The following is a 27,578-nucleotide window of genomic DNA, read 5'->3' as shown; positions in this document are numbered from 1 at the left end:
TTAATCCTAATTAATAATTTTATTAAATCATCATTTAATAAATCAATGTTTTTAACTAGTCAAGTTTTTTTTTTTTTTGCATGTAAACTAATGCAAGATTTGAATAAAAATTTTGAATTGAAATTATTTTTGTAAAATTGTTATTAATTTAAATTAAACAAATTAAAAACGGTTCAAAAATGAAAAATTAGTTGTAAGTAAATTAATTTTGATCATTTAAAAAAAAAAAAAAAAAAAAGTTTTTTTATGTTTACATGTATAAGTACAATTAGGAAGTTGGTTTTAAATATTTACATCTAATCTAATTAAGGATGCATTCACTTCTCCAAAAGTGAAAGCAAATACATTAATGATGTTACAAAAGATTCTATTTCAAATAAATGCTGTCCTGAACGTTCTATTTGAACAGTCGTCCTATCATGACTCTGACCTGATGTGGAAGTTCTGTACGTTGACGTTCCTGTAGGGGGCCGTCTTCCTCTGACACCACAGCAGCAGACCCTCTTTAGCAGACGTCTCTGTGGAGTCACACAACAGAAAACCATCCATATGAAGCCATAATGAGTGTTTAATTAGTAACATGACCAGTCACGTCCATCAGTATCTCTGACACAACAAAGATGTGTGTTTGTACCCTCCACAGAAATGTCCTGGATAGCGAAACGGAGAATGATGGTCCAGATCATTCCCAGAGTCATCTTCACATTGCCATCAACAATCTCTGCAGAGCAGGAGAGAGAAGTTTGGACGAATTGGTTAATATTGTTACAGTTTACATATTTAGTTTATAGTGGGCTGTCGATTTGAAATATTGAAATTTATTCTAATTAATTAAATGGTATAAAATAAAACTTAATCACAGATTAGTCACATATACACTACTGTTTAAAAGTTTAAGGTCAGTAAAACAATGGTATATTTCTTTTGAACTTTCTATTCACCAAAGAATCCTGAAAAAAGGAGCACAACTGTTTTCAACATTGATGATAATACATGTTTTTGAGCAGCAAATCAGCATATTAGAATGATTTCAGAAGGATCATGCTGACAATTAAGCTTCGATCACAGGAATAAACCATTTCAAATGTATTCAAATATATTAAAAATATATTCACATATAAAACATGTATTTTAAATTGTAATAATATTTCACAATATTACAGTTTTTACTGCATTGTTCATCAAATAAATGCAGCCTTGGCAAGCAAAAAAAGTCTTACCAACCCTAAACTTTGAAATGATCATGTATTTGCAGAGAAAAGAGATTACGTTATTAATATACTATTTGCTTTATTTCTCTTTCACTGAACATAATTGATTGCACTAAATTAACTGCAAAACTGTCAGCCCTAGTTAGTATATAAACGTCTCAATAATGTAGTAATAGTTTAAGTTTCTCACCTTCAGCACCGATGGACACCAGTTTGACTCCTTTGCTAGAGATATAATCCAGGGCCTTGTTGACATTGGCGATCTTGTGGAAACGCATCTTTCCTTTGTCAGGCTTGGGCAGTCTCTCACCTGCCGATCAGTCAGACCAAACAATGTCAGTTATTGAGGTAAACTGATCATTATTTTGACGGTGAAGTGTGCAACTCTAGTGGAATTGCACACATAATGACTGTTTCCAAACAGGTTTCCCAAACACCCCATCGCACACCTTTTGGTGTATATTTGACATGTCAAAAAAAACAGCTTAATATTTTTAAAAATAGATTCACACATTTAGAAGACAGCATTTTAACATTTTCGAACATTGCACGCCTTATCTTTTAAGTCAACTTAAAGGTGCTGTATGTAGGATTGACACCGAGTGGTTGAACTAGGTATTGCAGTCCAAATTCAAAATATTGGAGAGGGTTTTTTCAGCCGGCACCTCCTCCTCAGACTTGACACACATGAAGGTTGCCAGATTGATGACACAAACAGGAATGAGCGCACTTGATGATGAACGAAATTAAATACGCTGTGTTTTCCGCCAAATGGCAACCCTGGGTGCTGAAATACGTTTGAGTAAACTGGCAGTGGGCGGGTTTCACAAACCAAAACAAAGACCGACATTCAGGCCCTGAACGCACATTATCAAAAGAGAATAACTGACTGTAGCATTGTTTTTCAGATAAACAAGAATGTTAACTTATCATGTTTCTTAAATATCTGCAAACATATTATGGTATTTTTATGCTTTAGTAGAGTCAAAAACTTACATACAGCACCTTTAAGTCAATGATGCAACCGATTTTTTACAACCCCTCATATTTTGTTTGCTTTGGAATAAAATGCACTGATGAATCACTCCTAAAAAGACCAAAAATGTGCATTAAGAAAGTAAAAAGAGTGCATTCTGATTTTACGTTCAGACAGCAGCACATTTTTTTTTTAGTTCTAGTTCTGATTCTGACTAATGTACTGAAAACGAACCACAAATGTAGAGCATGACTCGCCGTCTGTCCTCTGAGGATAAAATAAGCTTTACATGAGTCATGAGCTCCATTCACTGCTTCAGTCTCTAGTCACAAACTCCTTTTAAATATGACTGTACAAGACCACAGCTGAATTAGTTGCAGCAACACAACTTCATACTTGTGGCATAAAATAACAGAAATTACAATGTTAAAATATCAGTCTCTGTCCTTACATTTGCTCCACTAGCTCAGTGCATCCTAACATATCAGTATAATAGATCTGTGTCCCTCCCGTCGATACCTGAGATGACCTCCAGCAGCAGCATGAGTTTGAGGCCATTCCTGAAATCCTCTTCAATGTTCTCGATCTGAGTTCCTGCTTTACGCAGATGAGAGTTACACCATGCCGTGAACGTCTGAGAGACAAAAACAGATTATTAAGTGAATGCTTATCCTTAATAACAACAAAAAAAACTATCATTTTCAATTAATACAATATATATTTCAAATGCATGAACCAGTTCTGTGGTGAGAACTATATTAGGTACAGTATATTTAAATAAATATTATCTGTAGGGTCTCCGTGATATCCCAGGGGGAATTCAAGGTATTATTTTAGTTTAAAGGGGTTCAGCTGACAAAAACATTTGTGAATCCCTGAACTAGAGACTAAAAACTGAAAAAAGTTCAGGCTGCGAAAGCCTCTTTGGCTTTAAGTGGAACCGCCGGGAGCCTTTAAGGAACATTAAGACAAAACGGAGAGGAGATGGATGGACAGAGACATGACGGGGAAATGGAAAGGTCGAAAAGAGGCAGAGCAGAAAGGCTGGAAGGAAGCACTGATGGAGGAGGGGTGACAAGTCTAAATGTGGATGTCACAGGACACCCGAGACACAGCTGAGAGAGAGGGATTCCTGAGGAGCAAAGTAAGAGAGCTTCAACTCCAACAGGCTCGGTCATCCCCTCATGAGCTTTCTGATACAACATACACACCTCACAAACAGCCATAACCTCCACACATGTATAAAAACCATCCCTAAAATGAACCGAAACACAAATAAGCAGCCAATAATGTAACCCTGAGCCTTTAAATAACAGCCCTCAGTGAGTGCACGCAGCTGCCACTTCCACTCTGTTAAGTAAATTCATTTCCCAGCGTCCACCTGTTACCAGCATGAGTGTTTGTGTGGGGGGTCGATCTTTAAACGTGAGGTAATGCGCTATCAGCATGAGAGGAGATGTCTGTCTTCTCCAAACCCCAACGGATGGCTGGGGAAGCCCTTTAATAGGTGACCTTTCAAACCAAATTATGACTGACCTCTAGGGTCAGAACTGTACTGGTATTTTAGTTAGGTTGTGTTTAAAGAAAAACCCTGTTCAGTTCTGTCCCATCACCAACAAATCACCATAAATCTTCAATTCACATTGAGAATTAATGTGAAAACACATTATAACAGGAACATTGTAATTTGTTGTGTCCTATTGCATCACTGCTTATTTGAGGTGTAGAAGTATAATGTTGGAATATATATGTTGTCAGATTAAATCAAGGCTTGTTTAAGTACATATGTGTGTGTATATATATATATATATATATATATATATATATATATATATATATATATATATATATATATATATATAAAATCATAATGCATGATCAGATGGCAACCGCATAATGTTAAGCCTGATTAGCATAAAATAAACTTCAACAATTTAGGGAAAAAAAAAATAGATTGCTACTAACCAAATAAACAAATACATGGACATGTTTTACATGTATTATGTGTGTAAAAATAAATAAATGCTGATTTTATAGATGTTTGAATATTTGAATCTGACTGACCAATCAGAATCATGTACGCCAGTGAGGTGTTTGGTAACACATTAAAAAGCAATAAAATATATGCGAGAGAGATCTAAAGGGCACTTGTTTATTAGAGCTCAGCTGTGAGGTTATGAATGAGGTTCACCTGTTCATTTGATCAAACTGTTCTTTTAAATATCCTTATAATGCGCTCATGTGCCACACTGTGCTCAGTGTAAATACAGAGCAACACATTCATTAAGTCTGTATGAATGTAGTGGACAGGTCAGGCCAAACACACACACACAGACACACACACACAGACACAGGCAGATATGCTCATCTAATGCCTCTAGTGGGGAGGAATTATCACCTTATCAAAGCCGATCAGCGAGCTGGAAAAAAGCTCCTGGTAATTGTGAGTAAATAAAGCAGCTAGGATTGTATTAATAGCTTGTCATTTGTCTGGACGGCTGCCATTCATTCTCCAGCTCGTTCTTTCTCTCGTTCACTCGCTCGATGGAGGTAATTGTCAGAGGAGGGAAAACAATGACGAGATCGTGATGACGAGGCCACAGGGGACAAAGAAACAGTTCCCTGATGCTAACCTTTCACATACACAACCACTGATTTCTGACATTTTATTTCACCCACTGCATCAGAAAACACACTGAACTGATGAGCAAATAAAAAACAAAAGGTAATCTACGTTCTTCAAGGACTAGTTCTCACAAATGCTGATGACAAAACTGCTCTTAATTCATTTAAATCCCACTCAGCAAAATTCAGCTGACTTTCCTCTACATTTTGCACAGATTTTAAATCAATTGCAAATGAATTTGCCATTAGCCAGTTGCTAAGACAACAGTGCAAGTGTATATATTATATAATACTTTAAATAAGTACACTAAGCTGTTATTAGAGTCATTTATTTTTATTCACACTTGGAGACAGAATTAAATATAGGTTTCAGCTGCTCTTTTTGTTTTTTTGTCATAAGCAGTTCATGCAGCGTAGGTTTGCGCAGCTAATGGGCAAACACGTTATGTGTGAATGGCATCATAATTAAGGTGTTTTTTTGTATTCTACTGCACTACTTTTCCATTGTTGTTTTAACTAAATGTGCGCTAGGCAGCAGGGTTGCCAGGTCTACAAAATAAACCCACCCAATTGCATTCTGGGTTAAATGACTATCAAAATTGCTCCAAATTAACGGGGGCTTCGCTTCAACCCACAGTTTAAAAAATAAATAAATATAAATGTGTAGCAGCAGTATAAAAACAGCCCAATTATGCAGGAAAACTACGGACTTGTAAACACCTAGTGTTTGAATGCTGGATTAGCATCTCTCTTCTTTCACATCTCACATATGTCACAGCATTAAACATGCGCTAGACAGAAGTGTATGACCGTTAAAGTTTTACAAGAAGTGCCGCTGATCAATGTCAGTTCCAAAACAGTGGACCAATCAGAAGACCCCGGAGGCGGGGCAAGCGTTGTGAGCTTTTGTTTATAGTAAGCAAGCTGGCATGGCAACGGTTTTATTTTACAGCAACATAGTGGAGGCATTCTGTGCTTTGAATTTTTAAAACCCATACCTGAGCTCTGCATCTCATGTTGTTAGACACAAAAAAGTATTGTGGGTCTGTTGTGTCGTGCCACTGCCATTGCTCGGAGCAAAATTTGATAAATTGTCAACTTTTCAATCACCAACGCAGGCGTCAGCCAATCAGCTCACCTTATGCAAATTTCTTAGCACAGATACTAGCCAATCGTGTTCATGCAACACCAGAAAAGTAATGTGTTTGGCTGTGGTCAATATGACGATCGTGTCACTACCAAGCTTCAGACATGCCCTCCGTCAAGTGTCCAACGCTTCATGTGAATATACTATTACTCACAATGAAAGTCATGAAGCGTTCATGATAAACTAGAGTCATGCAAATGAAGCACTAAAGCTTATACAATATTTTTATTTTATATTCTTCCAATGATAAAACTGTGCTATTGGTTTTGTGAGGGAACACACTAGTAGGACTGTTTTTATGATTATTATTAACATATATAGTGATTTTCAAGTTATGATTTTGTCTAATGCATAATGGTGATTGTAAAATATGCATTTTTGGTATGGGAGTGGAATTAATAATAATAATAATAATTAAATAATAAATAAAGTATACCTAGTTTTGTCACTCAGATCTGGCAACCCTTCAAAACATCGACTAACCGAGTGTCTATGATGTCTCATGGTCAATGTGTTCTTGCGACTCTATGCTAAATTATGTTAATGGGAATGGAAAATCTGAAATCATCTAAAAGGAATGACAAGGCAGCAACATTCAGTCACCCAGCACACACACTTGAGGCATGCTAGGACCTGACATCTCACATTTCGACATTTATCGACTGCGGCAGCACTCATTAATGGGTTCACAGAAATGTGACTGACGACGGCTGAGGATTCAACGTGAGGAAGACTCTGTGTGTGTGTGTGTGTGTGTGTGTGTGTGTGTGTGTGTGTGTGTTACTGAATGAGTTTCCTTAAAACTAAGTTTGTCTTTGTGAGTTACTATGGCAACCTCATCTACAGTCAAAAATCTGCCTTCTCCTGCTTCTAAAGGTGTAATTAGAGCAGAGAATGTTGTTCATAGTTAAGATTGCAGCTCAGAGAAAAAAAAAACTCAGATTTTTCAAGTGAAAAAGCATTATGTCAATAACAGTGAATGCGCCCATAACAGGCAAATCATGTGTGTAAATTATTATTTCTTTTTATTTACATTTCTGAATAAACAATTAATTCTGTTTTTTTAGCTGTCATTTTTGAAGGGTACATTTACTTGTTATACAGGTATATATGAATTTATACTAATTGTAAGGAATTAACATGATAGCAGAACGTGAATAATAAATATAACAAATCTCCTGCATTACAGAAAGCTGAAAGAGCATCACACTTAAACTGACTCCTCAGTAATGAGTTGGGCAGATGGACACACACACACACACACACACACAGTCCCTGTAAAGACCAGAGACCACATTACAGCTTATTCTTAAAATATCACCTTAACATCACACTCAAGCCTTACAAAAAGCACAGTAGGGGTATCATGGTGCGTAATGGTATTAGATGGCTATACTATGGTACCATATGATTAACCTATTCATATTCCCCAGAATCTACAAGGTCATGAAAGGCATTTTAAACAACACCCTGGTAATGCATGTATGAACATGTCTGTAAAAACCCATAGTGTTACCATTTTCGTAAGTGAAGCAAATGTTGATATAAAACTGCATATACATAAACCTAAACACACAAATTTCCGAACACTTGAACACACACACACATAAAGCCGTCGTGAGGCCTGTGTGTCCCTCTGGTAGTTTATAGTCGCTGCCCTACATGGCCACAGCTTCTGGAATAGCAACTGCCATCTGATCTGACCACACAATCTCTCCCGCTTGTTCAATCGCCCTCTGAAACACTTTCTCTCTGTGAGAATAATGCAAAAATAAGAAATGAGACTAATACACAATAGGACTCGAAACTCATAAAAAATGACTGTCAAAAATGAGTCTAAATCTGTTTCCTTTTCAAAAATTATTAAATAAGTGCTTAGCCTTTGAAAAATGCAAATTAAGATCAAAGTTTTAAAAACCGATATATGTGATTTATATTTTCTAGCCACACACAGATGAGACTTTTATAGACATTTTAAAATATTATATAAGGTAAATGTAAAGCAAATTGATTGCAACTTTTTGAAACACAATTTAAGAAACAATGAAAATGATTAAAAAAATAGCATACACAATGTCAGAGTAATACAAGTAATTGTATTAGTAAAATTGTTCCTTTTATATGTTTTATATGTTTGACTCTTATACCGTAAATAAATCCAGTTATATGAGAGGTCGTTACATAACACAGCACAAAACACATCCCCACTTCACAAAATCTCACAATACTGAAAATCTAAAATATTATATTAAATATAGGGGTCATTTTCAGAAAATGCATACAATATTTTAGAAATGATATTTAAGTATTCATAGGAGGTGTGCATATATATGAAGTTATAGATAAATAAAAGAAAAAAGAAAAAAAAAAACACTATTTAAGTCTTTCTACTTCAAAATTTCATGTTTAATTGAATGCATTACTTGCCATTTCTTTTATTTAAAGAAATTACAATTTCTTATGTATAGCTTATGCTTTCTGGATGAAAATTGTTTTCACACTAAATCTGTTTAAGCGCAGACAGTGAAAGCATGATATTTTCATTTCAACATACATCCAATTTAGGCAAAAGTCATTAAAAATAATGATTAAAAATGATATAAATGATATAAAATGCATTAAAATGTAGTAGCAACAAATAGGGATATGCAAATTGTCTCATATTTCCCTGAAAACCTATTTAAAAATAAAAAGTTTGGCTAAATGTCCTGTAAATCATAAAGTGAGTCATGAAGAAAGAGACTAATTGTGCAAAGTCGAGTCAAACAGATTTCCACGCAAATGTCGACAATCTAAATCTGATCTAAACGCAAAGTGTGCCAATGAATTTTGGCACTGAGAACGACTGCCATGTCCTCTTGATATCTAAGCCCTGACCAATAGATCAGTTCACACTCAGAAGCAACGGAAACATTGTAACTCAACTCAGCGACAGAAGTAGAAGCGGCCCTCACAAAAAATGACTGGCAGAAAGAGGCGACTTCACACCACAGAGAACAGACGTCAACTTAATTTGATCAGCGATGACTTTTCCCCACATGAATAACCGTTTGTTAGCAAATAAGGATCTTGAGCAGACTTGTGTAAAGGGTATTTATATCTCTCTGTTTTATAGTGTGACTAGAATCTGGTCTCGCTGTGTTGAATGTGTGGGTATTGTTTACATCTTGACGCATGTCAAAGATCATTTCAAGGTCACAGTAATGTGTGTGTATATATAGAAATGTCTCCCCTCCAAACAGCAGCAAAATATTTTTCTTAGAGTCTTAAAATTGACACACGTTTACACTTTTTGAGGATATTAATCAATCACTTCATATGTTTGCTCTGAAATTTGTTACAAAGTTTCTTTTCATTCAGTGGAACTAATTTGTATTTTCCACTAAATAAAAACAAGAACATACAATGGCATTAATTTATGTACCAATATCAATAAAAAGTCATTATCAACATTAATGCCATTTTTGTTGCACGGAAGTGTCTTAAAATGTAAAATGCCAAGGGAGGACTTCAAGTTAATAAATCTATAGTTGCTAATCATTCCATATAAATTTAACCTGACAAATGAAACTCAAGCCATGACACTCAAAATGTTGCTATATTTCCAACAAAACAATCGCAAATATAAACTTTTACTATATTGTCCTGTCCTATAGGCAAAAAGCAAAAAACAATGCAAATGCACAAGTTGCCACAACATCAGATGCACCTTCTTATCCTTAAAGTCAGAATTTCAATCTTTCAAGAGGTAAACATAGCAAAATGGGTATAAAACTTAACAGTGAAGTTGACAGTTTAGCTACATTAGCAATAGCTTAGCTGCAGCAACAACAGCAAACTGATGTCTTAAAACGCAGAGGATTTCATTGAAATGTTTCACTATTTGTAATAAAATAAAAAAAATTTGATATTTGAGATTTCCAATATCTCTATACTCCTCTAGGAGGCAGCACTAAGACTCTTTGCACTGATTTATTCTTTCTGTCATAGATACTGTTTAAAAGCAGCCATTAGGCTAGTGGGCAGCATGATATCAGTTATTTTAAGCCAGATTGTGAGAGAATTTAAACTCAGAATTTACTAGTCAACAGCACAGCGATGCTCAGAAACGATTTGTCTATTTTCTGCTGCCTTTTGACAGATATCAGATGAAACAGCATGTTGACAATCACTTTATTACTGGTACACCAGTATATGAGCACAGTGGAGCTAGAACAGGTGCAGAACCTCCACCCCCAAGCAACCCCCATATTCGTTTCATTGCAAAATGATGCACTTTCTATATTTACGCTGTGATATCAGCTCCTTATGCTGATCTTACATGCCTTAGGATGTTTAAAGACCCTCTGCCATGCACTCAAGTCTGAAACCCATCTAACAGCCTGATTTGAAGCCTTTTATCACTGCAACAAGATCAAGTTAAGAACTTACATTAGCTTAGCTTCATGTAATCAGTTGGCATGAGCTCAATTGTCTTTAATTTAAAAATTGGGTAAAAAATATCATCCAGGTGGCGCTAGTGGGCATGTTATTACTTCCACATGAGTAATATCGCTCCATACCCTTATGCTTAACCAAATGGAAAAACTGACAAGGCTCTTAAACTTCACCTTTTCTTTTTTAGTTGAGAGGCAAGAGGTATTGACATGTAAAGTCTTTGGTTTACATCAGAGGGGGTGCTGGCTATGGAACACCACCGTGTGCACCTTAAAAATGTGCGCCATTAAAATAGTGGCAATTGACATGGTGCTGTTTTTTGCTAGCTATCAAATACAGAGGGAGCAACTGCACAGGCAAAGGAGCTCAGAAAAGGTCTTAAGAATGGAGGGAACGAGGGAGCAGCACAGGAGATGGGGCAGCAAGGTCCAGGACTATTTTTAGGGCATGTTTATTCACAGACTGAAATGAGCCCTCCTTGCACTTCTCTTGCTCTCACACCATCTGTTGAAGTCTTTCAGCTTTGTCAGGTCTAGCCAACATCCCACAAGTGTTTGCGAGACACCTTAAAGAAGAATCCATGCACTTGCAATGCTTTTTCTAAATTATGCTTAAGGCCATGTCTTGCAAAAACACATTTCTCTCCCAATAAAACATTCAAGACATTTAAAAAAAAATAATGGTTATGTTCTTCTTAAAATATATATGCACCGATATCAATAGATATTAAACCATGTCCAAACATATAATATAGCTTCCTAAACCAGAAGTGACCATGTGACCATTTTCTTAAAATATTAGCATCTGATAAAGGCAACTTAAGAAGTCAAAGAGTATTTTTCAGTCTTGACGAACGTATCTGAGCTTGACACCTCGAATCTGTGGTTTGCTGAGATCAATCAGTTGTTCTCGGCTGACGTCACCTCAGACCGTGGCACGAGCTCCACTGACGGCTATTAAACGTCACCTGTCATTTCTGTCAACCAGATGATCTTCAAAAACGTCTTGTTAACCTAACCTCCCTGCCTTCACACAGAAAAGCCCGAGTTTTGACTCTTAAGAGCGACTATTTGTCCGTTTAAAGCACAGGTAAGTTTAAAGAGTAGGCTACGTGTTTTCACAACGTATTAAAATTACGCGCGCTTTTCTGAGGTAATTTCAAACTCTGGAAATGGAACGTTTGTCTAAAACAGTATCCGTGTTCGGTAAAGCGATTAGTAATATGGTTTTATAGACTCATATAACACATAAAGACTGATTAAAATTAGCCACACACTTAATGAGGGCGGGGATGTGGTAAGACAACACGGAGGAAAACTGCGACTGGAACCAACAGCTGTACAACATGTAAACTCGCTGGACAGCTCGAAACGATAGTAAAAATATTTTTAAATTGTATCCAAGCGTTGTATAACATGTTCAGTACGATTTGCTTTCTTCAGATTTGCTAGGATAATCATAAATTTCGTTGCAATACCAGTCGCTACAGCCAGTATTACTATAGTGAAAGCGCTATCCTTACTATGGTAAATGAAAATATACATATATATTTTTAAAGCAGTTTGAGTAGTTTTAGTTTAGTTTTTTTGTGACCATATTGTAATACATACTATAGTGACTATAGAAGTTCAGCTAAAGGTTACCACAGTAAATGTAATTGTGTGTAATTAAAAACATTTAACATGGTATCCATCATTTACTCCAGAACTACAGCACTTACAACTACTATTTTCATACAGCAATACAAACTGTGTGTGTGTGTGTGTGTGTGTGTGTGTGTGTGTGAGTTGTGTGTGTGTGTGTGTGTGTGTGTATATATATATATATATATATATATATATATATATATATATATATATATATATGAAACTTTAAAAAAAAATTTTTAGTTATCAAAATAACTGGTAACCATTGAATTTTGGTGGAATCTGTAGTTGCCAAGTAATATAACAAATACTACAAAAAAATAAATAAAAAAAGTTCTTGCCCCCTCAAAGTGACTTGTTTGTGTAGCAGTGATGTTCATCATAGTCATATGAACATACCTTTCTCTGCTGTTTCTCCCAGGCAGGGTCCAGCAGAAGGTCCCTGTCCCAGTCGTCCTCCTGAGTCATGTAGCTTTCCGTAGCAGACATCATATAGGTGTTGTTATACTGCACCTGCGTCTCAATAACAGTCGTCATCTTTTACACTTATCCGTCTAACTCTTAATATTAGAAGTTACGTGCCTTGCACTCTAGATCGTGAACTCTAAATCCTGTCCGTGTCTTAGAGGAGAACACCCGTGGAGGAAGAGGCCAGACTCCACTCGTCCGAGGTGCCTGTGTGGAGGTGCGAGCAGAACTTCTGCTGCCCAGTGCTCCTGTCCTGGTCAAAAGTAGCACACGTGACTGCACCCCAATAAATAAGAGATCTGGTTGTGTGGGTGTTGGGTTATGCTACCTAAAAGGTGTGAGAGGTGGGTCTAACTGTGCACTGGGGCCAATAATTGGTGGCTCTTTTAGTGTAGGGCAGGGAATGATCTCATACACGCCTCCTGGTGCCCTCCACTTAGCTAACACCTGTTGTCCTTGGCAGTAGTCTATATCAACTTACCCAAGCAGCAGTTCTGGGGCCTGTTGAAACGACAACCAGCTCACTGCTATGGATTGAAAATAGGCGTACAAGCAGATCCCAGGCCTGTTAAAATCCCAGACTGTCTCCCTTTTAATAAATAGTAATGCCTGTATTATCTCTATACATGCAATTCTTACTACACACAATAGTGCTTCTTTTATATTTAAAACAAATAGAGACAACTCTGTTACAAGGAAGATAGAAGACCCATTTCAAGAAAAAAAAGTCTTATGGAAAAATTTAAAATATTATTTAAGAATACAACATTAAGAGATTAAGTATGCAATCATTTACTAATAATAAAAAAAGAAAATGAAATCATTCTTACTTTAAATTGATGACAAGTAAATGAGCACAACAGTGTATGCTGTCATAGTTCTAGTTTATTGCAGTAAGCATGCGATGCCAAACAGTGTTCATGCAGAAGCTGGTGTAGGAGAGTACACTTTACCAGTCGCAAGGTTTTTGCAATATACACACATTAACAAAGCATGCATATATTCATTAGAAGGTGGTAAAAACATTACGACCAGCTCACATCCTATCTCCTGCAACAGAAATTATTCTCGTTTCATACATGAATTATAAAAATTATGTACTTTGACTTTCAAAAGTACTGGAGTAGGCTTTTCACTCAGTAGGGGATATCCTTATAAAGAATCAAATTAAAAAAAAAAATGAAAACAAGGAGTTTTCTAAATATAATAGGATACAAACAAGAGAAATTGTGTTATTGTTATTGTCCAGTTTAAACAAGAAGGTTGACAATTTCTAGAGAGGAAGTGGACAGAAAGAGCATTCTGTTATCCAATGAAAATTTTGGAGCGTATCATTTAGATTCTTAGAAGAGACTTAAGCTGGAAGAGCAAGTTTGAGAAGGAGGCAAGTCATTTGCTTACGAACCAAGAACCATGTTTAAGAACCAAAATTCTGTATAGAAAGTTCTTCTCAAAAACCTGTGATAACTATCTGCCGCAGACACCTGTCATCATTAACGGATGCTACGGACATCATGGAAATCTGTCATCCACAAATATCTGCAAGCCAAAGATCTTAATTTCGCTAACATTGGGAGTACCAGCTACTACTGTGTCTCTAGCATAAGAGACATCTTATTTCAGGTAACAGACAGTTCCTTTTCCTCCAGAATAAGATCTAAAACTGAGGTCATCTTGTCCTTTCCCCCTCATTCCTACAGGCAAAGTTAAACAGACACTATGGACAAGAAGCAATGCAGATGTGTGTGACAATGTATAGAAGATGCTACATCATCATCAAGTTAAATCAAGAACAACAGAACCTTCTAGTGAAATAAGCCACACTTCACTACCATGCTCCCTCTGGAGGAAAGGTCCTGTAAGTATACCTCCGGCAGCTCAGGTTCAGCAGTCTTTTTTTCCCCAGCTGAAGCTTCTTGTTTTCTAGGACATTCCTTTATTGGCTATGTAATTTAACCAGGTAGGCGATCTAAATCTGTGCCACCTACTTATTATGAATTCAGCTATTTCAAACAAACATTACAGACTCTCATTTGAACAGGTAACACAAGGTAGATTTTAGATTAACTCCTAAAATAGAATGTCTTTTCATCTGACAAACAAAAAACAAATTTGGTAACTGTTTGGTACGACTATAACTAAACTTCTTAAGAATTTTTGTCAATCTAGGAACCAAAATCTACATTTATGATAAGAATGCCTTGTTGGTTTACGGCGGAGCAGTGTATCACAGTCAAGCACTGCTCGATAAGGGTTTCCAGTGTCACTGAGCCCAAATGAGAGTCTTGCGAATAAAATTTTGGCCAGTGTCTCAGGTCCAGTCACAGAGCTTTTGGGGATGCGTTCAAGCAGTGGCTAACACTGAACAAACGTAACAACTAGCACTGGGGATGCGACGAGGGCGGCGGTGAGCTGGGCGTTAACGGCGAGTAGACTCGAGGAAGCCTGGGGGCAAGGGTTAAATCAAATAAACAACAAAAAAAAGGCACATGGAAGGTGGGCCAGGTGAGGTCGACGATGCTGACTCACAATCACTCACCTTTGTCACACACCTTTATCAGCCACCCTTGTGAACTTGTTTTAACAATCATTTTATGCAGTCTTTCAATCATTGACCAGCAGTCTCACTCATTCAATTGCTTACAGACACATTATCACCACACTCTCTCTGAAGCTAAACCAACACATCAGTTATTAGAGCACCAAGCACCCACCCATTACTGAGACACACTAACCACAGAAGCAGTAAACGGTCACCCCCGCCGCCCCCCTTTTGGCAGTGACAGAGAGTAGCATAACACTGGTGTTTAGAGAACCAATTGGCTATGGCAGTGGTGACGAGAAGTGAGGAATCTACAAGAGGGGTGGGGTGGTGGTGAGGAGAAATAGAGCGGATACACGGTCAGGCGCAAATGCTATCAGGGAGGACGACAGGTAGAAAGGGGGCGAGGCACAGTGCGTTTACCTGTATGGAGTGAGAGAGTTTCCCGTACACTGCGCGACGCTAACTTTCTTTCCCCCAAACCAGCTCTGCGTTTGGTGTCCACAGTTCCATAGGGACCTAGTTCAGTTGGAACAGTCACATCAGAAGGCGTTTGTTTTTGGGGGTAAAAAAAAAAAAAAAAGAAGCATGCACAATGGAAGCAGAAGTGAGCGAAGCCTTGTGGGAGAGATCTTGAATTTACAATTGCAGCCCAATCATGTACAAATAAAGGAAATGCAAAAAAGGTTTTACAGTGTGGGGGCCTCCTGACACTCACACATAAACATGTTTTACAATATGCTTGCATCAGAAAAGCATGTCAAGGATAGTCATCATTGTAGCACACCCCAGTTAAAGAAGCTGCATGGGGACTATGGGTGGTTAAAAAGTACCAAAAGCTGGGTTGAAGATTTTGCTGCTCCAGGGGAAGGGGTTTGGTATGGTGTGTGCAGCTGGGGGGTATAGAGTGGGGTTGCCCCTAGACTTACCCCATCCATAGAGAGGGGTGAGATTGGGATCAGTCTCTAGTCCTTTAGCTTCTTTTCATGGCTCCCATTCATACGAGTCTGGGCGTTTCACAAAGGAAAAACAATCATGAAACATCAAAAGGCAAGAACAGCTAAAGCTCCAAGCAAAAGCTCTTGAGTTCCCTCTTTAAATGTTCAGGCAGGCTCTTTATTTGAAGGCTTGTTATAGTCGTAAAGATCATGTACAGATCTTTAAAGTCTTCTCTTCTGAGAACACTTGTGGCAAGAATAGTTACCATGATAGAAACTACAAACATGAATGTCGATGCAAAACGCTTTCTAAGATCACATTCACATTCACACACTAGCATCCTCAGCACATAGGTGCGAACAGGGGCAAATGAATGAAATATTGTCACTAAATGAGAGGTAGATGCAAAGAGAGATGGAGAGAGATGCAGTGAGGGTCATCTATGGAGTTGCAGCAGCGAAATGAGCAGGAAGACTGAAAGAAACTGATAGGAATCTCCCAATTCATTTAATCCCAAATCACAGCACCACAAGAATATACAGCACTTTCGTGTAGCCTTAATCCAGTTTCACTTTATAAGACTACAGATAAAAAAAAAAAAAAATAGCAAAACTTTAATACATTTCACTACTTAGGCATAAGAATCGTAGGCCACTCATAATTTTGGCTGTTTTTCTAGAAAAAAATGAGAATTTTGGCTATAAACAATCACTGCGAAAAAGCCACAAGAAAGAACATGTTCACTCTCTTGCAGCTGTAAACAAAATTAAAAAATTAAAAGAAGTGTGTCTCTTTAAATGGATAATTGAGTCCCTTGTCACTGTTTATAAAAACATGATAGCATTAATAAAAGACACTTTACAAAAACAGATTCTACAATGCATCCTGGCAGTTAAGTTGGCGAGCTCAGAGACGCTCCAGTAAGACAGATCCCAGCAAAAGCTGACTAGCTACACCTTCCTCTGATTGGTTGTTTCCCATACATCACCATATCTATGGAAGTAGCTACATTAAAGTTGGAGGGGAGAGAAGTCACAGTGTCTTTCAGCTTTCAGGATGGGTGGACAGGGATGGAAGGGTGGGGTTAAAGGTAATCACTAACGTTTCTCCCATCTGAGGTGTAAGGGATGCGTATGTATGTGCATGTGGATCGAGGTCGCTTCCCTGTGCACGTGTACACGTGTGCGTTCCTGTCATGACAACCAATGGAAAGCATACACGCTACACCACAGTCCCAGAGAAAAACAAGAAACACACACACAAAGACATGTAAAATACTGTCCAACCCTGGTCCTATACTTCACACACCTTTGGAGTAAACATACATTCAAAATTTTTGAAATGCAATCGAAATCTAATGTCTTAATAACTATATGAATACGTAAACTGGTTAAGTTCATATAACTATAATCATCAGTATTTAAAAATATCAAGTCCAGTATTCATTCATAGACTACAAACACTTAGGAATATAAAAGTTAAAAAGCATCGTGGCTAGTGCCTAATCTACCCTTCAAAACTAATTGGCCATAGATTGAAGGTTTATTTAAACAGACAATGTGTTATATTGGTTACGTGTGCTGGAATGAGAGCATGCAGTTTCCCTTTTCAGCCCTGACTACACTGGGTGTGTGTGAGGTCAGAACCAAGGTTAGAGGCTCCAGTCTGTAGTTAAAACGACACAGCCACCGTCTTAAACCCAAGCACACACATGTCATAAACATACACTTGTGGCTTCTTTCTGACACGCACACACACACAGCACAAGGAAAGGAGAGGCAGAGAGGACGTGGAGCACACTATCGGAAGGGGGTTTCAGGGGTGTGTAGGGCGAGTTCGGGTCGGCGGAGGAGGGGATCCTTGTGCGACGGCGGAATCGGCGGTGGCTCATACACGCGGGGTGTTGCCATGGCGATGGCAGCAGCGGCAGGCACGGGGGTGGCGGGCAGCACTGGCCTGAGGGAGTCGAGCGTCGCCTGAGTAGGCACACCAGGCAGAGTCTGCAATGCAGACACCGCTGCGAGGTGGTTGGTATGCGGATATGCGTACTGGTACTGTGGATACTGCTGCAGCTGCTGGTACTGCTGGTAGTATTCCGCGTAGTATCTGGGAGAAATGGAGGAGAAGAAACACATGCACATCCACGCAGACAGGTAAAGGGAGACAGAAATCACACAGACATGCATATATATATATATATATATATATATATATATATATATATATATATATATATATATATATATATATATATACACACACACACACACACACCATTGGACAGGGAGAGAAACACAGAAACACATTTACACGCAAACACACATACACACATCACCACCACTGTAAATTGGTACTAAAACAGCCAACATTTGAATATTGACAAACTTCTGCTGTAATCATGTATTGTACTGCAATCAACTCACCTGGCTACAGCGTCATCCTCCTGTGCAGCAGCTTCCTCTCGACCCGCAGGTGTAGGCAACAAGGCTCTGCGCTTGGCCCTCTGGTACATAAATGGTTTCATAACAGGGTCTGGCAGCAGGGGAGCAGATCTTCTTAGCGGACTCCGGTCCCTCTCTCCAGACTTTGAGCTAGCCTGTTGCTGTTCAGCTAGAACTTGCTGTCCTTGTGCAAAGTAGTGCGCTCTTGCTGCCTCAAAGATAGCTGCGGGGTCAGCTGCCCCAAAACCCCCGTAAACTGGGGAAGTGGTGTAGAGAGCTGGTGCTACTGTATAAGCTGGGTTGACCGCAGCCTCCATGCTGTGCGCTGCAGCTAGGAACACTGGATTCGCTACAGCAGATGTGTAAACTTGTGGACCGTATGCAGCAGCGGCAGCTGCGACTGCTCCGTTTGTCACCTGCCCATAGAGAGCTGGATTAACGGAGCCGTACATCTGTGCAGCAGCTGCAGCGGCACCAGAGTTGAGTGCTTGATTTGCAACTGTCCCACTGTAGAGCTGATTGGAAACCGTCCCGTACAATTGACTAGCTAGTGCACCGTACAGTGCTGGCGCCATCGCAGTTCCTCCTTCTGCCCTCGCACCAGCAGCTGTAAGTCCAGTCAAAGCAGCATACGTGGGGTCAAACGTTGAGGTGTTGTACACGGAATTATGGACACTCTGTTGAACCTGCAGTGGAAGGCCGGCAGCTGCAGCAGCGGCGGCGGCTAACACGGCTGCTTGGCTCTGGTACTGCTCTAGGGTGGGTTTACCAGCTGGGCATTCACCTGCATAATGGCCCTGTTTTCCACAGCTGACACATGGGATTTTCCCAGTTGGAGTCTGCTTACTTGGCTGAACTTTGGACAGCTCCACGGAGAGTGGTCGTCCTTTGAAGGAGGTCCCATGCAAAGCCTCAATTGCCTGCAGCGCATCCTCCTTGTTCTCCATGTGTACAAAGGCATAACCCACAAGAACACAACTTTATTATTATGCGGTCCCGCTAATAAATGTTAGAATAGTGCAGAACCGTGTGGTACCCTGCATGAGCTCTAACACCCAGTTTAAATAAAGAGTGGCCAACCTCGCCCTGGAGAGCTAACTTGTTCCAACACATCTGCTTGTTGTTTTCCAGTAACCCTGAACACCTTTAAATAGCTGGTTCAGATATGTTTGATTTAGGGATGCATCGATCCGATACTCAGTATATATATTTGTGCCGCCCTGTATTGGAGCCTTTCGTATTATAATACTTTTGCGCAATGAAAGATTATTAATAGTCTTTCTTGTTCTGTCCTATCTATTATATGTTGCTGCCTTCATTACTGTGCAATGCATTTAAAAGAAATGTCTTTTAATTTTTATTGTATACGTTTATATATATATATATATATATTTACTTGTTTTTCATGAATGCATTTTACAACAATACAAAGAGCAATGTGTAACACTTTTCCAGATTCAGTCCTACACTTACTAACTTTTGTTTGTTCCCCAATAATGTTGTTTCACTAAATGTTTAAGATTTTTCTAGAGTATCTTTTGCATCTGAATTATCCACTAACCTAGTTTATAATAGTATTTTTGTCATATATTGTAATTATATATTTTTCCATTTGTTATTTTTCATTAAAATGAAGTTGTGTATATTTAGCAAATTGTGTTTAACACACAAAAGAGTGATGATCAGATCAACACAAAGAAGTATAGAAATTCTACATTGATTAAAAACAAAAAACTAAGCTCATGTCGGATCTGTAGATATTCAGAATTTTTGTATCGGATCGAGCTGTTTCTGAGAAAACTCCTAGTTTGATTAGAGTTAAACATAAACACTACAGGATGGTAGCCCTCCAGGAGCAGGGCTGGCTACTTTCGTGTTAAGTTTCGGCAGCAACTTAATACCCTCTTACCTTTCACCTTATCGCACTCCAAAACTTTGCCAAAGGTCTGAAAGAGCTCCCGAAGATCTTCTGTGGTGCACATACTACTCAGATTACCCACAAACACCTTTGTCGAGTGGAGCGGGCGTCCTCGGGACTCCTCGACCACAAGGTTACGTCCTTTGAACTCTCTGCCATTGAGCTCCCGGATGGCGCGCTCAGCAGCGCCCTCTCCTTGCAAGTGTACAAAAGCAAATTGTCTCAAGACGCTGCAGCTAACCACCTGGCCATACGCCTCAAAGATGGCTGACAGTTCTTCTTGCGTGGTGTCCAGGGCCAGATTCCCTACGAAGAGCTTAACCGTGTGGCCCTTATCCATAGTGCTGAAATGAGTGAAAGATGTTATTTTAATTAACTGACATATCAGACAAGGACATAAAATGTGTACATACAATTTGAAAAGTGAAGGGTACACAACTCCAGGGGCGTATGTCATGTTTGCATATGGCAGAATTAAGCAGTTAATCAGCCAGAGATTCATCATGCCTCCAAACCAATCAAACCGAGGTGCATAGGCCAAAAAAGTTTCCCAAAAAGTAAAATACTTGAAAAATGTCTGCACACTCTCAAAAAAAACAAAAAAATCACAAGCAAGATGAAAGCAGTTTAAGCAATTTACTGAAAAAAAAAAAAAAACAAGGCAACAAGGTAAATGTTTCAGTCATATGTTGACCATTTTCAATGACAAGCTAACAATCTTTCTTTTTTTTTTTTTTTGAGAGTATTCAGACTTCTCCAAGTATTTTACTTTATGAGAATATAGCAGTTGTCATACACTTAGCATTAAGAGTTCAGACAAAGTATTGTGATTATGCTCATTAAAAAATAATCAACATATTTTTAGGAGAACAGACCTGAACATTGCCAGGTCAAGGTTCCTAATTATCGTAGCGGGGTCTGTCACGATAAGAACTGCTTTTAGGATAACGGCTCTGATTGGATCCTGCTTCAAGATTGTTGTTAGCGCAGTTTTTACCTGTGTTTTGGTCATTCTTTTATCTCTTATTATTTTAACAACGTAGAAATCACAATGACAGATTTTTAAAAATCATATAATGTATGCATTATTGCAAAAGTAATTCTTAATTATTTTCTCTGGAGTGGAGTGTGCACTGTTGCAGTTTGTTGCTATTATTGTCTATTATTGCTATATAAATAATAGTGACTTCACTAGATTTGACTTATGCAGTAAGGTAAGACATACTATGTGTTTTATTGAATTAATAGTGCATCATGCACTCTGTTTAGGTAATATGGGTTTTTCATTCAGAAACGTTGTCCATGTATGTCCCCCCACAGGGAATTTAACCCTAGGTTTTTGTGAAATGCTATCATTATACAATTCTTTTACAAAAATGTGGCTGTACCATGGTACAGTTATAGCATCAGATATTAAATATTATTCTATCACTGTACTATAGTACTTTGATGCATAGTGAATACTGATATTTATCATACTACGGTGATTCATGCACTACCAAGGTACATGGCACCATGGTATTACCATGGTTTACAGACATGTGCCTGCCCAAAATAACAACAGTACCATTGTTTTGTACTTCCTTGTTAGTTTTACCTCTCATTAATTGGGAAGAGAAATACATTTACACATGCAGGAAGACGTAATAACAGTTATTAAAAAATATATATAGTTATTAAAAATTAAAAAAATTGGTCCTTATAGTAAAAACTAAATATTGTCTTAATTAGAAGTTGTTTTATGTGTGACCAACAAAAGTCTTGAGGACACCATGTTTTTTCATAACTGTATCTCAAACCTGCATATCACACTTCATTAAACTTAGTCCTGTCACATTAACAAGGTAAAAGCAAATTACAGCAGACGAAAAACTACGTAAACATCAAGGAAACATACATGAATTAGCTGCAGTTACAAAGCCATAGCAATCTGGTGACGCAGTGCACGCAGAGTAAACACGTTCACTTCCTCAATGTAGAGCTCACGGAACGAACACACACACACAAACGTCTCTTTAGATGATTAGTGTTTAATTGCAACCCTGAAAACGGCGTAAACCCCATTTAAACGACCGCTCGGGCGAAATGTGTGAGAAACGCTGACTCGCAGTTCTCTTTATAGCGCTTCGGCTTCAACAACAAGAGTAGCGCGTGTCGAGTGATTCACTGAATGTAACATTTCTGACACCAGATGTTTACATAAAACACCCCGGAACGCTTGCGTCATCGACACAACCAATGTCCGCTATGTAGTTTTATATATTCATTATATACACGTGCGTATTTGCTATTCATTCTTTCCAGCCGAAATCTCTAGATGACTCATTTTGTTAGGATTTTTTTGGGTGTCCCCGAGCTCGCGCCCCAAACCCTTTGCGTTTCTCTATAAATCACACCGCGGGCTCGTCTATATCATCCCGCTTTTCATCGGCCGTCGTTAACTACTGATCCTATATGATGAATAAGGAATTACTTAAAACATAAACATATACAGAGAGGAAAATAATCTTCCATCTTACCTAAGCGGTGCGGGGTTTCAAAATGGTCGGTTCACTTCCGTTCTTTAGAATCGCTCTCATTCTTCAGCAGTGGGGACTGAACGCGTGCTGATGCATCCACTAACACACACACACACACACACACAGTGTGTGCATCTGCATTGCTAGCACACAATGCATCATTTAGTTTTTTTCTTGTTAAACTGGAATCTAACAAAACTTAACTGAAAGCAAAGAGAGACCTTGCAAAAAAACAAACAAACAAACAAACAAAAAAAATCTTAAAAATGCGCCTCAGATCTTCAATTCATTTCAGTTCATTTTATTTTAAATTTGCTATGTATGCAATTGCAAGCAACTTTATATATATATAAAGATATAAAGATATAAATATGTGACCGTAGACCACAAAACCAGTCTTAAGGGTCATTTTTGAGATTTATGCATCATCTGAAAGCTGAATAAATAATCTTTCCATTGCTGTATGGTTTGTTGGGATCGGACAATATTTGGCTGAGATACAACTATATGAAAATCTGGAATCTGAGGGTGCAAAAAATCTAAATATTGAAAAAAAAACGCCTTTAAAGTTGTCCAAATGAAGTTCTTAGCAATGCATATTAATAAACAAAAATTAAGTTTTGATATATTTACAGTAGGAAATTAACAAAATATCTTCATGGCAAGGGCAGAGCCAGAGACATTATAAACATTCGGGGCTTAGTCCAAATGTAGTTGCCCCCCCAAATATATATGACAGTTTATGGACTAACCTATTTCAAGAACAGATGTCAAATTTCAAAAAGGTGAAAAACTATGCATAAAAGGTAGAAATTTGGCATGAACAACTTTACTTGTATTAAATCCAATTTTGTTATACCATGCTGCAGTACAGTTCATAGAATTTACCCAAAATTGAAAATTTTGTCATGTTGTTCCAGACATGAGGGTGAGTTTATTTTGAAGAATGTTGGTAACCGAACGGGTGAAAGTAGCCGCTGTCTTCCATTGGACTTTTCCTACTGTGGAAGTCAAATACTGATTACCAACCTTCTTCAAAATATCTTCTTTTTAGATCATTAGAATTAAGAAAATCATACAGGTTTTGAACAACATGAGTAGTGATGACAATTTTAATTTTGGGTGAACCCTTTAATGTTAAGCTGACAAATGTGCTACAGTTGAATCATGCAATAATGGGGTGCTCTAACTGTAAATCAAGGATCTCCAACATTGCCATTTAAATATGGGCTTCAGTATCTTGAAGTGAATACATCAGGATTTACTGTCATTATTTTAGATTTCTGAAGGGAGTGGCATAAATAGATGACACACTGGCATACAGCATGTTACAAAAGAACTTTATATGATAGCAATATTCTCTTTTCTCTCTATTTCTTTTATACCATCTCTCATTCTCTTAGCTCCACTCATTTTTCTCCGGGAATGCTATCAACAGAAAGAAAATACAAAATAAATGAATAAAAAAGGAAGAAAGACAAGTATAAAGATTTCTGTTCCTAAACTTAAAATGCAAAATGCATATTTTATTCTGATAGATAGACAGATAGATTTATCGGGAAAGCAGTAATGAACCGTTTAAAATATTACTGTATAATATGTGTTGAAAAACAATATTTTTGACAAAACTATTAACAAACCCAAAAGATTCTGGCTTTTGAAAAAACATTTGGGGTTGGAGCCCCAGAAGCCACCTCCCCGCTCCGGCCCTGCTTCAAGGAACATGATCTTTACTTAATATCCTTAGTATTTTTGGCATAAAAGGAACATGGATCATTTTGACCCATACAATGTATTTTTGGCTATCGCTACAAATATACCTGAGCTACTCATGACTTCTCTTGTGCTCCAGGGGCACATATAGACAGTTGCATATGTTTATTTAGAGCCTTTTTAAGAGTACTACTAGGTTTTTTTATACATAGCACAAAAATTATTAATTAGGGCTTATTTTGGTCAAAATAGATACTTTTTTGTAGGATCTGGCAACACTGGTATCATATGATTTACATGGTACACCATAGAAATACAACACATCATGACATTATTCGATGTCCAAAAAACAACAACTTTTTATTAGTGGGAATGCAAATAAACAGGTGCTAACTTAGTTTTTTTTTTTTTTTTATATAAAATATTTGTACAACAATAATCGTTACAAATGCTACAAAAAAAGACACTTTAATTGAGTCACATTAGGTTACTGCTGAAGGGCTTGTTTATAAGAATGGGAAATTCAGATTAATGGCAGGTTGAAATGTGCTACTTTTTATTGATTATTATAATTTTTTGTAATAGCATAAGCACTTAGTGAATAATTTATAATATCGTATTTATTGTTTTTCTTTTCTTTCATATTATCTATTTAAAAACGACCCTTTCAAGAAACATTTTTTTTTTTTTTTAGTCATATCAGTTTTTATCCAATTTTGACCTTAAAGCAGCAGTATGTAAAATCAGACATACTAAAGTATGACAGAATCACTGTGATAATTGGAGATAGATTTCACACCATCCATTTACATATTTACACATGGTTTGATTTCTGTGGATACATCAAAAACGTGGCTCAGAATCTCATTCAGTACAACCTGAGCGTACATTCACGAAACGCACGGTTTGGGTCTCTTATTCGTGTCCATCTGGGGTCCCTGACGCGTGGGAAGGTCTCATCCTCACCCCATTACAGATTAGCAGTCTGTGCGTCAGGGACTTTACGTCCTTTCCCAGCGACGGGTCGATGTCTCTCCTCCCACAGAGTCACACCATCACAGGCACAGATCTGTTTGGGGTTTTGAAGCAAGCCGGCGGAGCGGGTGATGGCTCCACAGGCCAGCCTGAGAAAGCAGCGAGAGAGACAGCGCACATTAAGCAAACACACACACGGTCCACTGAAGGACATCAAACAGCAGGGAGACAGCTCTGGACGGACTGGGATTTCTGTAAGAATAAATACCAAGAGCACTGAGTGATTTCAAACAGCATTACACACACAAACACTCTACAAGAAGAAGCCTATCTATCTATCTAATGTTGTGGTCTGGATAAGAATGTCCTTCACCTCTCTCCAGAGTTTCCTGTTATTTTGGAGCGGTGATTCCCACGCCCCAAATCATCCTCCCCAGAATCCACCTCCAGAGACCCACCAATCACATCCCACACCTGCCGGGAAACACGTGACGTCATAACATTGCATATCACAACCAGAGACGGAATCACCGTTAAAACTGGCTTTGGTGAAGAATTAAATCCAGCATGTAACTCAGATCAAGTGTTGTTTCAGTATGACTGTTGTAGTTTTAGTTAATATTTTTAATCCATTTTATTTTTTTCTATATATATATATATATATATATATATATATATATATATATATATATATATATATATATATATATATATGTATGTATATATATATATATATATATATATATATATATATATATATACACTATATACCCGTCTCACTCGCAAAGCCCTCTGCATTGCAGGTGATCCCACACACCCGTCACACAGCTTCTTCAGTCTGCTGCCATCAGGGAGGAGACTGCGGAGTTTCCAGGCCAGGACCAGCAGACTGAAGGACAGCTTCATCCATCAGGCTGTCAGGAAGCTGAACTCGCTCCCGAACTTGCCCCCCCCATCCCTCTTCTGCCCCAGGCACCACTTAACTATGAACCCCCCCCCAGGTCCCACATCCCCAGGTCCTTCCACTCCCCCTCCCACTAACATACGATGACATGCACCAGTCACTTTGTGCAGCATTGGTCTGCTCACTACCTCATTCACCATGGAACTGACCTCATTCTACCACCTCATCAGTCAGTTTAAATAAAATAACTGCTCTTGAGCCCTTTGTCACTTTAATCAGACTGAATAAGCTATTTTTATGCACTAAAAATCTTTTTATCTGCACTGTTCACTGGTTTGCACTCTATCTGCCATGTGCCTTGCGCTGCTTTTATTTAACCTTATTTTTATTTTATTTTTTCTATTATGTCTTTTTTACATTCCCTTATTGTATAGTTTTATCTTGTATTTTATATTTGATCTAGATTTTTAGGCTCTACTGTTAGTGTTATCTGTATGCACCGGGGGTCTGAGAGTAACGCAATTTCGATTCTCTGTATGTATGTACTGTACATGTGGAAGAATTGACAATAAAGCAGACTTGACTTTACTATATATATATATATATATATATATATAATATTTTCTGTTTTCACTTTATTTTTAGTTTAAAATGTTAAAATATTTTGTATTTTTTTTATATTACTATTTTTTAATACCCATGTAGTTTTTATAAATTTTATCTCAGTAATTAGTTATTTTAGTACTTCAAGTTAAACTAAATGAAAATGATAAATGTGCATCTACCTTAAATAAAATAAGTCAAAAATGTTTAGATTTTAAGTATGAAAAGTAATGTTTTTGTATGGTTTAGTTATAGCTGTATATAACTACAATATATGAAAGACCATTTCTGCCACGGCCTAAAAAAATAAAATACATAATTGTGACTTTTCATCACACAAATCTGACTTGCGAGAACTAAACTCCCGATTGTGAGTTATAAAGTCAATTTTTAAAGAAAATCAAGTCAGCTCACAATTCTGTTATTTTCTTACAATTGCTAGATTCCATCTTGTCATTTTGACTTTATAAGTTTATATCACACATTTCAAAGACAAAAAGTCAGAGTTGTGAGA

General features: G+C 37.8%; 2 protein-coding genes across 4 annotated transcripts in view; both read right to left on the bottom strand.

Annotated features, from left to right (window-relative positions):
• Window positions 1–12,871, bottom strand: part of LOC109064509 (alpha-actinin-3-like) — a 30,968-nt gene extending 18,097 nt beyond the window's left edge. The window contains exons 1-5 of the mRNA XM_042726740.1: window positions 12,442–12,871; window positions 2,707–2,821; window positions 1,402–1,521; window positions 635–721; window positions 431–518 (exon numbers count right to left, since the gene is read on the bottom strand). Of these exons, the coding sequence (XP_042582674.1) occupies window positions 431–518; window positions 635–721; window positions 1,402–1,521; window positions 2,707–2,821; window positions 12,442–12,579 (548 nt within the window). The 5' untranslated portion in view covers window positions 12,580–12,871. The remainder of the gene's footprint in view (window positions 1–430; window positions 519–634; window positions 722–1,401; window positions 1,522–2,706; window positions 2,822–12,441) is intronic.
• A 504-nt stretch (window positions 12,872–13,375) lies between these two features.
• On the bottom strand, window positions 13,376–23,027 carry LOC109064511 (RNA-binding protein 14-like). 3 transcript variants are annotated; one of them, XR_006155066.1, is made up of 6 exons: window positions 22,870–23,027; window positions 20,342–20,694; window positions 18,415–19,396; window positions 17,885–18,097; window positions 15,982–16,059; window positions 13,376–15,571 (listed from the first exon to the last, which is right to left on the bottom strand). XR_006155066.1 is itself a non-coding variant. In XM_042726766.1 (5 exons), the coding sequence occupies exons 2-5, from the start codon at window positions 20,688–20,690 to the stop codon at window positions 16,050–16,052; spliced, it is 1,554 nt and encodes a 517-aa protein (XP_042582700.1). In that variant the 5' UTR covers window positions 20,691–20,694; window positions 22,870–23,027; the 3' UTR covers window positions 13,376–16,049. The 3 variants fall into 3 exon arrangements, 2 of the variants coding, with proteins under 2 accessions (XP_042582700.1, XP_042582699.1); XM_042726766.1 differs by having other exon boundaries at window positions 13,376–16,059; XM_042726765.1 differs by having other exon boundaries at window positions 13,376–18,097.
• Window positions 23,028–27,578: the final 4,551 nt, after the last annotated feature.

This window comes from Cyprinus carpio, chromosome B7 (genome assembly GCF_018340385.1).
Source record: "Cyprinus carpio isolate SPL01 chromosome B7, ASM1834038v1, whole genome shotgun sequence".
Lineage (NCBI taxonomy): Eukaryota > Metazoa > Chordata > Actinopteri > Cypriniformes > Cyprinidae > Cyprinus > Cyprinus carpio.
The sequence above is the reverse complement of the archived record's forward strand: the minus strand, read 5'-3'. Positions and strand labels throughout refer to the sequence as shown.

Excerpts from the sequence above, each read along its gene's own strand:
- LOC109064511 (XM_042726765.1), bottom strand. The coding sequence starts at position 20,690 with ATGGATAAGGGCCACACGGTTAAGCTCTTCGTAGGGAATCTGGCCCTG. Across the intron at positions 19,397-20,341 it reads GGAGTGCGATAAGGTGAAAG|GTTATGCCTTTGTACACATG; the intron begins GTAAGAGGGTAT and ends GTGTTCTTGTGG. Across the intron at positions 18,098-18,414 it reads GAGGATGACGCTGTAGCCAG|ATACTACGCGGAATACTACC; the intron begins GTGAGTTGATTG and ends CATTTCTCCCAG.